The 14669-nt window shown below is 40.2% G+C and overlaps 1 protein-coding gene across 1 annotated transcript in view; it reads left to right on the forward strand.

The window, feature by feature from the left end:
- chd7 (chromodomain helicase DNA binding protein 7) overlaps positions 1–5033 on the forward strand; it is a 52250-nt gene extending 47217 nt beyond the window's left edge. Inside the window, exons 33-38 of the mRNA XM_016486210.1 lie at positions 858–1085; positions 1206–1610; positions 1730–1927; positions 2037–2174; positions 2266–2370; positions 2983–5033. Of these exons, the coding sequence (XP_016341696.1) occupies positions 858–1085; positions 1206–1610; positions 1730–1927; positions 2037–2174; positions 2266–2370; positions 2983–3987 (2079 nt within the window). The 3' untranslated portion in view covers positions 3988–5033. The remainder of the gene's footprint in view (positions 1–857; positions 1086–1205; positions 1611–1729; positions 1928–2036; positions 2175–2265; positions 2371–2982) is intronic.
- Positions 5034–14669: the final 9636 nt, after the last annotated feature.

Raw genomic sequence — 14669 nt, forward strand, 5'->3', positions numbered from 1 at the left:
ATATATATATATATATATATATATATAGGTATAATTATTAGCTTTATCATTGTTTATTTATTTTCTTATTCTAGTTGCAAAAATGATTTGGTCAAGAGCAGTGAGAGATTTTCTCTCACCGAAGTTCGGATCCAATGTACTGTTACACATGCGCTTTCTCTCGCAACTGTTTACGTTCCCTTAAGACCTAAATGGCTGTGTTTATGAGGATAGGCTACTTGCAAAGCCAGGGAATTTGGATGCATATAAGTGTTAATGCAATCGTTCAAAGCCAATAAAGCGGCAAAAATGCTCACGAGCTCTATTAGCAGCTGATGCGCGGCTTACGCACTCCTCTCACACAGAAACAGAGACAGCGCGCGCATATAGCTTTGTTGTTTTTCAACAGCCTAAAATCAGTTGTTTTAAACTGCAGTGCTTAAAAACGTGTGCAAACTAAGTTTTCGTTGCACAGCAACGTGAGCGCGCATGCATTTATTCATGTTTCAGCCTGCATCCCCGTGTAATGCATGTAAGACTGCCGTCATTAAATGAAAAGGTATTGCCGTAAACGATGTATTTTGTGGCACCACAAAATAAACGATAGAGCATAATATGAAACGATGGACTTTTTATTTCATCCATCCGATATATATCGTCATATCGCCCAGCCCTAATTTGATGCATAGTGAAAAGACTGTACTTAGAGTTTCAGAGCTTCCTCCTTTAATAACAGAGCAAAATTGCATTATAAGAACCTTGCGACATGAAACCGGAGCTGAAATGGAGAAAATTAGATACCCTCTAGTTCATTATGTATGCATCCACGTGCACACACTCACTAACACTTGTGCTTTGCTTCTGTGTTTGTACTTCAGGACAGGGTAATGATCAATCGTATGGACAACATCTGTGAAGCGGTCATGAAGGGCAAGTGGCCTTCCAACAGGAGGCAGTTCTTTGACTTCCCAGGCCTGTTGCCTGGCTACAGCTCCATGGCAACGGACAGCCCCCTGCAGAGGCAGAGTCTTGGTGATCTCTCATTGGTGGCTCAGACCAGCTATAGTGGCAGTGAGGACCTCACCATGTCACCACAGGTCAACAAGGCAAGTCCCGCCCCTAACCCGGAGTGCTGCGCCTCCTGAGACTCACTATGGTTTTGTAAAATGATCAAATAGATTTTAATAGTTACGTTTATTAAACACCCTCTCATTGTTCTCGTCCAGGATGATGCTTTGAGTCTGTCAGTACCTCGGCAGCGCAGACGCAGGAGGAGGAAGGTGGAGATCGAGGCGGAGCGTGCTGCCAAGCGCAGGAACCTGATGGAGATGGTCGCTCAGTTACGAGAGTCCCATGCTGCAGAAGGCCAAGCACAGGCCATAGACCTGACCAAGGCCCTGCAAGGCGTGTCCACCTCCTCTTCCTCCTCCACTTTCCCTGGAGCCATGGCCTCCTCCGCAGCCCTGAAAGCACAGATGGAGCTGCTGCAAGCAGGCGCTTCCTCTAGACCCAGAGCCAACGGCTCTCTACTTGACACTGAACTCCCCAACCGGAGAAAGAGAGGTCGCAGGAAAAATGTGGAGGGGTTGGAACTGCTCTTTATGGGGAACAAAAGAGGACAACTCAATGCGGTACGAATCCTGTCAGGGTGTGATGTGGTAGTCATGCCGTTTCATGTGGCACATTGACACACTTTAAGCACATAAACACACTTTTCTTTTTCTAATTTTCTGTTGCTTTGCATCTGCAGGAAAATTCCGATGGGACCAAAGCTTTTGTGGATGGGCGGGCACGTAGACCCATGTCATCTCCTGCACATAAGGCTCCCGTTGAAGGCCTAGAAGAGGGAAGCCATCTTACAGGGGAAGATGGACCCAGCACTAAGGACCTACGGGAGTGGCTGAGACAGCACCCCACCTACACTATGGATATGCCTGGATACGTACCAGTGAGTGCAGTTCTTTCTGCCCACCCAACTTTTTTTTTTTTTCTGCTGGGTGATGTGGGAATGTTCTGTGCAGTTTATCTTACAGAGTTCTCTTGTTCTTATCTTTCAGAAGAATGAGGACCTCCTCTCTCAGTTTGCCAAGCCCAAACAGAAGAGACACAGATGCCGCAATCCCAACAAGATCGACATTAATACGCTGACCGGAGAGGAGAGAGTCCCTGTTGTTAACATTCGGAATGGGAGAAAGGCAAGTATTAATGTTTATCAATGGATCCAGTTAATTTCCCACAATATATTCTTTACACTCGCTGCAATGTTTTTAACTTGTATAACTACAGATGGGAGGAGCCATGGCACCTCCAATGAAGGATTTACCCCGCTGGCTGGTTGAAAATCCAGAATTTGCTATCGCCCCAGACTGGATGGATATAGTGAAGCAATCGGTGAGTATTTTATTACATTTTGAGTGAATTCAGATCAATTTAGCCACTATTTGATAGTTTCAGCTATTAGTAACTGTCATGTATCAAATTGGTTGTTGCTTTGTTTTTTTTTAAATATATTTATAATGTATACTACTACCATTCAAAAGTTTGAGTTCAGCAAGTTGATTAAGAATTACTTCTATTCCGCAAACATGACGTTAAGGGCATTTTGTAATATTACAAAATATTTCCATTTAAAATAAATGATGTTTTTTTTTTTTTTTTTTTAACATTTATGTAGAAACTTTTCTTCAGAATTAAAATATAAAGCAGCACAACTGTTTTCAACAATTGGAATTTTTTTTTGCATATTGATTTCTGAAAGATCATGTGACTGAAGACTGACTGAAGACCGCTTTCCCATCACAGGAATAAATTAGATTTTAAAATCTATTAAATTCAAGTTATTTTAAATTGTGGTATTGGACAATTACTGTTTTAATTGCTCTCTTGATCAAATAAATAGAGCCTTGGTGAGCACAAGAGACTTCTTGAAAAACATGAAAATCATACTAACTTTTCATGGTTGTTGTATATTCTTAAATTATAATATTTTCTTTTTGTTTCCAGGGCTTTCTCCCAGAGTCCATGTTTGACCGTCTTCTGACTGGGCCAGTAGTCAGAGAGGAGGGCGTGCGCCGCAGAGGCAGGCGACCCAAATCTGAGATCGCCAAGGTGACAGCAGCAGCGCAGGCAGTGGCTTCCACGTCCGGCGTTAATCCTTTGCTGATGAACGGGCTGTTTGGCGGTATAGACCTGACCAGTCTGCAGGGCCTGCAGAACCTCCAGAGCCTCCAGCTGGCTGCTGGCCTCATGGGCTTTCCCCCTGCTCTCGGAGGGGGAGCGGACGCCAAGCACGCGGCAGCCATACTGCCTCTCATGCTTCCTGGCATGGGTGGCCTCCCCAACATGTTCAGCCTGGGGGGTCTGTTTGGAGGAAACCTGGCTGCCGCTGCGACGGCCACCAATGGCGCCTCTGGCACAGAACAGGCTGAATCTGAGGAGAATCCCAAGCTGAAGACGGACGATGAGACCAAGGACGAAGGAGAGGAGAAGGAAGCAGAGAAATCGTCTGAAATGGAGTCTGCTGAGGCAACCGGTGACGCAGCTGCACTGAATGCAGCCGTGGCCGCCGGCATGTCCACCAGCGCGCTGGCCTTCAACCCTTTCCTGCTTTCCACCATGGCCCCAGGCCTCTTCTACCCATCCATGTTCTTACACCCCAGTCTTGGCGGCCTGGGCATCCCAGGCTTCCCCCAAGCTTCTCTAGCTGACCTCCAGAGCACTGTGTCCGGGGCCTCGGGGGCCACCGGCAAGGACAAGGAGTCCGGTAAAGGGCTCCGCAAAAATCAGGACCAGAATGCCTCCACGGCTGACGTGGAAACTGCTGACAACACACTTGAAGACAGTGACTCAGAGGAGAGCCAGAACAAGACTGCTGATTCATCAGTACTAGATGATGACCTGGCAGGGCCGGCAGAGGAAATGGACTCCATGGAGGGTGGAATGGATGATGAGGACGGTGATGATGATGAGGATGATGACCCTGCTGATGAGGATGACAAAAGTGACTAAAAAAACTGAATCAGGCCTTCTAACATTTCCCCAGGGCTGAAGAGACGCAGACTGAACTCTTGACAGAATGGTTAGTCCAGCTGTTTACATGCCAACTCAATATCCAAAACACTTTGGTCGTTTGGTTTTTGTTGACAGGTAACGTTAAGAGGAAAGCAAATAAGCTGTCTCTGTAACCATTAGCATAGCCAGGGATGACGTGAACAGTTGTGCGGATGTCAAAAGGGTGTTTTTTTTTCCTGTGTTTTCCTTACTTTTTTTTTTGTTTTTATTTTTATTTTTTCCTTGAAGTCTTTGGCACTGTGTGGGTGCCTTCTAGATGAGATGGAAATGTCCTTAAATATTATAGGAATTAATTGTTCCGATAGTGCTATGCTGCTCTCTCATTTTAATATTATTTTTTGTTTTGTTGTCACTTTTTTTTTTTTCTCTCTCTCTCTCTACTGTTGATATTGTACCAATGAGTAGCATCTTGTAATATTCAGTGATGTACAATTTAATGGCATTAAGACACTCTCCGCTGCTGAGGAAGAATCGTGGTTTTCGTTGTACTGTTCTGCTGAGAGGAGCGGGCAAAGTTCTCACATATCATAGCCTACACTCGGACTGTTCCCAGTCTCTCACTGACAATCCAAACGGGTGAGGAGACCTCTCGACCTGTGGAGACAGCAATAACGAAGGCAGCTTTTGAATGTTCAATTTTACTCTTTTGACTAAACACCGGAAAGTGTGAAAAAGTGACATGAAATAAATTACTGAAGTCAAACGGTCTCATTGTATCCATGTTAATGCACTGGTGTAAGAATAAAATCAGGTACCTTTATCTATTTGAATGGACTTTTGTTACTTTAGCCACAAAGCTGAACAGCATTACCTCAATTCTAACTAGCCTTGAAGTTTACAGACATAAATGTTGTAAATGTTTTTTTTTTTTCTTTTGTGTCCTTTTTTTAATCTTTTTTTTTTCTTCTTTTTTTGTTTGAAACCATCATGTATGATGAACTGTTAATTGCTGCCAACTGTAGTAATGATGCTTTTAATAAAAGTGACTCTCAATATTCACCTAGGAAACCAAAACTGTGTTTGTGTAGCTCTGTGGAGATGTCAAACAGCATCCTCTGACAACAACGAACCTTTTATAGCTATATCATCTAACAGAAATTGTTCATTCACTTCATGTTTACATCCGTTTGATCGGTCAAATTAGATTTGTTTGAAATACTTGTAAAGATTTTTTATTCATTAGCACCAAATAGTTCCAGTTAGGGAAGAAGCCGATAGACGATAGTATCGTGTATCGATGATAGTTAGAGATATCACCTGTGGCTGTCTGATGCCTTTGATGATAGCAGGATTTATTAGTATTAGTGTTAGTAGTAGTATTATTTTTTTTTAATTGAACAAACTATACAACTATAATGGCATTCACAAATACAAGTAAACAAGTATTAAGGCAAATAAGTTTAAATTAAAAAATAAATAAAAAAGGATGTAAGGAGGGGTCATTTCATTCCTCTTCTAGTAAGCGGAAGTCTCTTAAGTCAACAAATTTTTGGGCTTTTCTAATTTTCATACATTCCAATGAAGGAAAATAGTGAAGTCTCTTGAATACAGAAAAATAAGGTCTTGTCTTCATACATTTGCATTTATGAATGAAAAACTTAACCAAAATCAAAATTACATTTATGAAAAACTTTCTTTTTATCACCCAACAACATTTCAAACATGCTTTCTAGCAAAAGTGGGCAGTGATCGAATCTTTGTTTCCAACCAAGAAGACGTACTTGAAGACATACATAGGAAACACTTGAATACACACAAGAAAAGAAAAGATGATCAGTTGTCTGTCAACTTGGCAAAAAATACATGCATTTTCTTCAAAATTAAACCGACTTCTAGGGTTGGGCGATACCACTTATTTTGTTTTCGATACGATACCGATATTTTTCAAGGCAGTATCGTCGATACGATACGTCTGAACTAAACTTCAATTATGAAATGTATTAAATTACTAAGAGTAAAATGGGTAATGATAACCACTTTGTTTAAAACACATTTTAACATTCAATATGCCTTAATTGTAATTTATTAGGTTATATTTTGGTTTACACATGGTTCAAATGTGTTTTTTGTTTCCACATGATTCAAATCTACAAATACTACAATTGAACTATGGTCACTTTAGTAAAACCATGGTTCATTTTCATAAGGGACTGCCAGTGACAGGCTGTTGCATCCATAAAATGCAACCTTTTTGTTCTGACAGTGTATGATTTCTATTAACATTATAGAATAGAACATGATCTATATTATCTTTCAACGTTCAATTTAAATAAATGTAATTGTACAAACTATGTAGGCTACGATTTCAATTTGTTTATTGTGAAATAACTCAAACATATGTTTTTTTTCTGTCCTCTGATAAGCATTGTTCAGGGCTGCTGTTCCCAAAAGCTTTAATGCTTTCTTATGATAATTTTGGGAAACGCAGCCCTGTTTGAATACACTTTTGTATGGTGAATGAACGCTCTCTTTGATGGATTGGTTCTGTCTTGCAACATTTGCGTGTGTTCAGATGAGCAGGAAAATAGTTATATCCTACACAATTACTCGCTAACAAAGGACTCTCAATTTTATAATGCCTATAGCTCCAAAAGTTGGACACTTAGAGGATTGAAACCGGTGTCAATTTCACCAGCTCGATTTGTGAATTTTTTCACAGTTAAGCTCTTGTCCGTAAACCCCTTGGTAAGTCCGCTATAAGGAATGTGAAAAATAGGCGTTCTTTATGTTTAACGTCTATTACCAATAAACACGCAGACTGCTCGAATACAAAAACATTGTTTTTAGGTCAAACTCGATTTGTGAAAACTTTCCCAAACGCAGTTTATCGCGTGTCTTTGTTTCTCTTTGCACTGCTCTTTTTTTCTTCTGTCATAATGTCATACGTTGCTGTTCCAGTGAATAATGGTTTTCCAAGCCATTAGATAAATCATACACGGCTCTAATAGACTATTGTGATTTGTGTAATCTTTCACAATATAAAGGTTTGGTTGTTTTACCTTACCTTTTATGAGTCCTTGGCTTCTATTTTCTGTTTTGCTAAAGGTTTCACAGTATAGTTTTTGTAATTTAACCCTTCCCTGAGCCCTTAACTATTCTGAACTGTGGTAACTTTCAGAGGTACGGGTCAGCTGACCATTCCCTGAGTCACTAACATCACTATTCTGATCTGTGAAAACTTTCACAGGTCAGAAGCACCGAATGACATTATTATAGGCTACAAAAAAACGGGGGGCAGAGCAAAGATAAACACTGCCACACGATAAAATGCGATTGTGAAAGTTTTCACAAATCGAGCTCGACCTAAAACAATGTTTTCGTATTCGTATTTATAGCCAAAAGAAATCTGAATATCAAACCGCAAACTATCTTTACTGCGTTGTAAAAACGAACAAACCTTAGTATCGATATTTTTAGTTTGAGTATCGATACTTTCGATACTCGCGTCAGTATCGATATATCGATACTATAGGATCGATACGCCCATCCCTACCGACGTCTCAAAACCTCAGATGATGGGTATATACCATTAAATATTTTAAATTGGGTTTCCTTAGCTTTAGGACCCGCTGGAAAGCTAATATACTGTATTTGTAATTGTTGTACAGTTGGCTTATCATAAACTTGCAAAACATCATTATGATAAGGAAATGTCAGATATAATATAGAATTGAAACGAGAGCGAATAAGCTTATTAGGAAGCATTAATCTGAGGTCATTCCCATTAAATAAGAGGGGTGGGAGTTCACATGCTTCATCTGACATATAAACATAATTGCTTTGTACTAGATTTATGAAAACTCTTTGAATGGCATTTAAAAGACGCTCAACTAATTTGCGTTCACAATATAAATTATATTTTGCACAAAAGCCACAAAGTTAACAGACTCCCATTTTCATCCATTAAATGAAGAACTGACCAAACACCTTATTCAAGCCCTTCAAGAATACATAGACTTATATCTGATCTAAATAAGTTGTTCCAAATGGGAATTCTATGAGGAGTGAAATTATGATTATATAATAATGTCCAATATAACAAAACCTGTTGGTGAAAAGAAGATAATTTGATTGGCAATCTGGAAGCCGTAAAATCACATCTCAACAGGAAATCAATTCCACCCAACTTTCTAAATATACCTCTGGGAATGCAAAACCAAAACTGTATGTCATTTGTTATAAAAATGTTAAGCCATTTTATCTTCAACATACCATTTATACAATAAAAGTCAAAGGCTTGTAATCCATCACTTTAATTACTATTACTATTATCAGGCTAGTAATACTATCAAAATAATATTAGGGCTGATTGTTCTTTCGCATCTTTAGTGTTGCGCATTATACGATTGCAGACACGATTCCGCTGACTTTCTGAATGCAATGGCCAATCAGAGGCGTTCAGATGAGTTATCGCTGAAACAGAGGAGTTTTGTTCAGAGCGTGCTCGTGAATTATCATAAACAAAATGCAGATGTACGGGCGATGTACGTATAAGAGATTTATTCATCATACAGTGTATACAGCTCTTATAACGGAAGTGTTTTTTAAACTGCATAAACTGGCGCTAGACTGAAGTCAGTATGTTCTTTAAAAATGTAAATGTTCTTTGCTCATTTTCGGTAGCTGCTTTTAAAATAACTGAGGAAATGTAAGCCTTATAATTAGTAACTTAGTGTTTCTATTAAATACAAATTCAGTCATAATAAAAACATTAGGCTGCTTTTAGCCTTAGGCTGGAGTTGGTTCACTTTTCGGTGTTGTTGCGAATTCTGACCCTTCCAGATTATTAACCCCCTAGTATCAGTAGGTTTAGGGTTAGGTGTGGGGGAGGTTGTCAAGTCCGTGGAATTGGGCTACTTTAAAGGGATCATATGATGTTGCTAAAAATAACATTATTTTGTGTATTTGGTGTAATGAAATGTGTTTATGCAGTTTAAGGTTAAAAAAACACATTATTTTCCACATACTGTACATTATTGTTTCTCCTCTATGCCCCGCCTTTCTGATTTTTACAAAGCTCATCGGTCTGAAAAGCGAGGTGTGCTCTGATTGGCCAGCTATCCAGTGCGTTGTGATTGGCCGAATACCTCAAGCGTGTGACGGAAATGTTACACCCCTTACCATATTGTGATGCCGTGTCCCGGCCGGAGCGACGAGACAAAAACATTAAAACCCATTATAAACGAGGCATTTGTTGCATCCAGTGGGGACATTATTGCAGATGATAATGTCTTTTTACACGCTGCGTTGTGCTGCGTAAACATAAAACCATGTCTGCATTTGTGATCGGAGAAATGACAAACAACAAGTACTCTACACTTTGCGTGAACATTTGGGCGGCGTTATGCAAATCTTCCCACATCGTGACGTAGACATGTGGGGGCGTGTTTGAACGAGGCATTTTAGGAGGGCGTGGACAAGTCTTAATTTTTATAAAGAATATCTCTTTGGGTTTGAGACTTTAGTCTTTGAAACTTTAGGGATCTTATCTATTCACGAACAGCTTGTAACACTCCAAAGAGATAGGAAAACTTGAAATCGCATCATATGACCCCTTTAACACTGTTGCCACGGGTTGTTTTCATGTCTGCGGGTTGAAGTGACTCCAATAGCATGATATTTATCACCTGGAATGGGAATTTTAGCAGGGGAACCCCGCCAAAAAAATGTGTATTTTACCCCCCAGAACGCGATCTTTAACTGGGGACCCCCGCGAAACAACGATTGGGCTAGTTTTGGGCTAGTTTTGAGTAGAGATTGTGCGGGTTTTCTTGTGAAAACCTGGCAACCCTGGGGGGGTTAGGATTAGGCAATCCAGTATCGATTTTAATGAGGGGGTAATAATTTGGCAGGGGGTCGAAAATGTGCACAACACTGGCAATGAAATTAAGTAAATACTTAAATAAATGAGCACAATATCGGGTGTATTGGGCAATCTCACAGGCTGACGATAGGATGATATGACAACTGAATTTGAGCATATCGCCCAACACTAGTTCCAGCTACAGCAATGTTGGATTTCCACACTTGAAAATCATTGAATACAATTTTAAATACTTTTAAAATTTAACAACATAATTATTTGAACAGTTTTGCACTGGATGCCTCATACAGTAGCACTGCATGACCTGGTTGCCAGGAAAAGAGAGGCTCCGACAGGCCTGTTTACTCTAGCCATCATAAACACCATCAGTCCTGTGGAGTGGCTGACATAACACGCTCCGACAGGACGAGAGGACATGGCAGGGGCTCTCTGTCCGCTCCAGTAACCAGCCATTATGAGCCTAACGCCTGGAACAAGGCTTTTTCCCCCCTCTCTCGACAGACATCTTTCATAATTGCACTTTCCGATGAAGTGGCTTGTGAAATCCATAGGTCTCATGTGCACCCAGCATGCAGCTCTTGGCAGCAGTTAGAGTTTGAGATTTGGACAGGAGGTGCTTGTGCACGGAGTTGTCAAAATTATGGCTTTTATTGTTGCTGTGGAAGTCCTGAGGTGTTCATGTCCGTTAATTGAGTTTTGGAATGTGGAAAATGTTTTTCTTTGTCCTTTATAAGCAAATAACAGTGAACTGCTGTTGTGCTTGTTGAATAGTTTTTCTCCGCTTCCTGTTTTTAATGAAGAGCGAGTTCTCGTGTTGTCAGATCGGTTTTTGTGGCAGTGAAAATCTTCTGTGGTTCCTAGTCATTATGTGCCATCTTGACACATGGCGCAGTCGCTCGCAGAGGGCATCGTGCCTCCTTCACAAACCACTGACTGCTGGGTGTGAAGTCTGTCATTGGCGAGGAGGCAGGTTGTGGTTAGCCACTGAGCGTCAAACATGGCAACACAGCACAGTTCAGTAACGCTGGGATTAGAGCTGGCAGCTTCCTCTTGGGAGAGGCCCTTTCTAGGGAAGGCCAAACTGAATGCTTCCCTCGGCTGCTGCTGTGCTGTAGAAGTCTGTATAAGAGGACCTGCACTGAACCACCAAAACATAAAAGGGTGGTATCAAACTCTACCCATATGTATTGTTTTAACAATTTACAATGATATTCAGTATGTCAGAAACTCCTTTGATCACATGTTGTTTCAATCAGTTGTTTAAAATCCCTTAAAGGCAAGTCAGTTCTTTCAGACGCCATAGTTGCAACAAAAAAAGCATAATTTCTAGCCATGTACAGCTCCTGACTTCCAGAATGGGGAAAAGACCAAAATCTACTTATCCAGTTGTCAAAATTACAGCTCAATAATAAATATAATTGCTCAAGAATGTATTACAAATCAGGAAAAAAATTTGTATATATGGGTCATTCCTGGGATTCGGTATTTTTCAAAACCGGTTTTATATTTCAATTTGGAATATACTTTTTTCAACTACATATAATTCATTTTCTAAACACCCCACATCATTAGGCACATATCAAACCTGAAAAAATCATATTTGCCCACCTCAGGCATTGAAGACCTCTTATTATTTTTTTCAGGCTGCTTATGTGGCCCTGATAACAATTAAATGGTAACAAATGTAATATTTATCATACTTTTCACATTCTTATAGGGCTGAAGCTAAAAATAGACAAATTGTGTCTATGGTCTCTTTGTTTTTGTAAAAACTATTTTTAATTTAGAAGTTTAACTAAAACCACAATATTATTGTTTTAGTCCTTAACATGTCAGATGGTAATCAGCAAGAAAAGTTTTTTTTTTTTTTCATTTTTGTTTTGTTTCTCATATTGTCCCCTTCTTTCTGGGTCAACATATCTGCATGGCCAACATTGTCTTTCTGCTGCAAATATGGGTGCAATTTCTGATGTATGATGCTTGTCAAAGTGGACATATTACATAAAAAATTATATTTATAACAAAAATATAAGTTGTCATGATTTTGGTATGTATAGCTATATTTACTGAAACCAAAACTATTTTATATATTTTTAATTAAAATTATTAATAAATTAAGTAAATAACTCTTATAATAAGTTTACAACCCCGTAACAATGAGAAATACATATATCTGTGACGAGGTTGAGTGTGATTGGGTTGTTTTTTTTTTTACTCAAAATGCTTTTTTTACTCATGTAGTTAGGAGAGCCGACCATATATGGCTGCAATAAAATAAGTGTATTGTATATACTTATGGATTAAAATAAAATGTAAAAAAAAAAAGTGCTGATATACTGGGATTTTCCACACATTTCTAGAGTTAATCCATCTCTAGTGTTTACAGAGAATGGTCCAGAAAAGAGAAAATATCCAGTGAGTGGCAGTTCTGTGGGCGAAAATGCCTTGTTGATGCCAGAGGTCAGAGGAGAATGGCCAGAATGGTCTGAGCTGATAGAAATGCAACAGTAACTCAAGGAACCTCTCGTTACAATCGATGTATGCATCTCTGAATGCACAACATATCGAAGCTTGAGGCAGATGGGCTACAGCAGTATAAGATCACACCAGGTGCCCCTCTTGTCGGCTAACAACAGTAAACTGAGGCTATAATTTGCACAAGCTCATGAAAATTGGACAATAGAAGATTGGAAAAAGGTGTGAGGAGTCTTGATCTTTGCAGTGACATTCAGATGGTAGGGTCAGAATTTTGTGTTAAACAACATGAAAGCATGGATCCATCCTGTCTTGTATCAATGATTCAGGCTAGTGGTCGTGAAGTAATAGGGTGGAGGATATTTTCTTCGATTACTTTGGGCCGCTTAGTACCAACTGAGCATCGTTTAAATGTAACAGCTTACTAGTACTGACCATGTCCATCCCTTTATGACCACAATGTACCCATCTTGTGATCCTTCCAGCAGGACAACACGCCATGTCACAAAGCTAAAAAAATCATCACAAACTAGTTTCTTGAACTAGATGTGAATGAGTTCATTATACTCTTAACAGCTTCCAGTGCCACCAGATCTCAATCCAAAAGAGAACCTTTGGAATGTGGTAGAATGTGAGATTCGCATTACAAATTTTTTTAAACTATTCATGTCTGTCGGCTCCGATGGCCTCGTGGGCAGCGTGCTGACATGTAGCGCCTTTGTGCTTTGGGCGTCCCGAGTTCGAGTCCCGGCTCGTGGACCTTTCCTGATCCCACCCCCCTCTCTCTCTCACCCACTTCACTTCCTGTCAACCAACTGTCCTATCTAAATAAAAGGCATAAAACGCCAAAAATAAATCTTAAAAAAAAAACTATTCATGTCTTTATATTTTCGTCCACTCTTACGTTAAATAAAGGTGGATATTTTTTTTCAAGCTACAAACAAGTAATTGGCTCTTTAATAAGGCGGGACGGTTCAGTGTTGCGATGGCCCTTGAGGTGGCAGTGGTGTATCCACCTTGTTTTTCAATGTGGAAGTAAGCCGTTTTCTGTGAATGTGCAAGACTTCCGGTTCATTAGCCGCTGTAGGATAATAGAGGATATGCACGTGACATCACCGTCAGCTGGAGTGACTGCGGTTCTGCCCACATACCAATATCCATGGACCACTGGATCTTTGGTAAGTTGTCAGGAACACTATATCAAGTTCAACAACCTTTAGTTTATTGTTTGTTTTACGCACATTTTCGCAGCTTCCCTATTAAAGGGGGCATATGATGCGATTTCAATTTTTCCTTTCTCTTTGAAGTGTTACAAGCTGTTGGTGCATAAAGAAGATCTGTAAAGTTGCAAAGACTAAAGTCTCAAATCCAAAGAGATATTCTTTATAAAAGTTAAGAGTCAACCACACCTACCTAAAATGGCTCGTTCTAAAACACCACCCCATGTCTATGTCACGATGTGGGAAGATTTGCATAACGCCGCCCAAATGTTCACGCAAAGAAAGAAGGCGTAACTTTTATTCTCGCTGTAGTATTGTTGTTGCTGCTGCCATGTCGTGAAGGCGCTGTGTTTCGTTGTGAAAGCGAAACTACTTTGTTTGGCCTTCCAAAAGAGGACGATATCCGCTTCGTCATGCCTAGAGCTGATCCGTGCTGGTCGCTGAGGGAATACATCAACTTCACGCTGTGGAGTCCAGCCCGGGGTCGTCACATGTGGTTGCCGCAAGCCCGCTACTTTGTCGAATCCTCTGAGGCCTCCGCTCACTCTAGGCCGCTGTGTGTTTCGTTGTGAAAGCGAAACTACTTTGTTTGGTCTTCCAAAAGAGGACACGACTAGAAATCAGTGGTTAAGTTGTATTTACAACACTGTTCCAGAACAGTTCAACCCAAATATTAATTTGTGTGCAGCACATTTTATGGAGGACTGTTTCCTGATCCTGGTAGAGTAGACTACAATGCCGGCTGTTCTGACTCACAGACTGTAAGTACGTTTTCATTTAAAGAATTTGCCACTGATGATTCAAACGCGAGTTTTGAGCAGTGTAGAGTAGGGCTTGTTGTTTGTCATTTCTCCGATCACAAATGCAGACATGGTTTTATGTTTACGCGGCACGATGCAATGCGTAAAAAGACAGTATAAGTCATTATAATCCATAATTATGTCCCCACTGGATGCAACAAATGCCTCGTTTATAATGGGTTTTAATGTATTTGAATCGTTGCTCCGGCCGGGACAAGGCATCACAATATGGTGAGGGGCGTAATATTTCCGTCACACGCTTGAGGTATTCGGCCAATCACAACGCATTGGATAGCTGGC

The sequence above is a fragment of the Sinocyclocheilus anshuiensis genome, unplaced genomic scaffold (genome assembly GCF_001515605.1).
Source record: "Sinocyclocheilus anshuiensis isolate Anshui unplaced genomic scaffold, SAMN03320099.WGS_v1.1 scaffold329, whole genome shotgun sequence".
NCBI lineage: Eukaryota > Metazoa > Chordata > Actinopteri > Cypriniformes > Cyprinidae > Sinocyclocheilus > Sinocyclocheilus anshuiensis.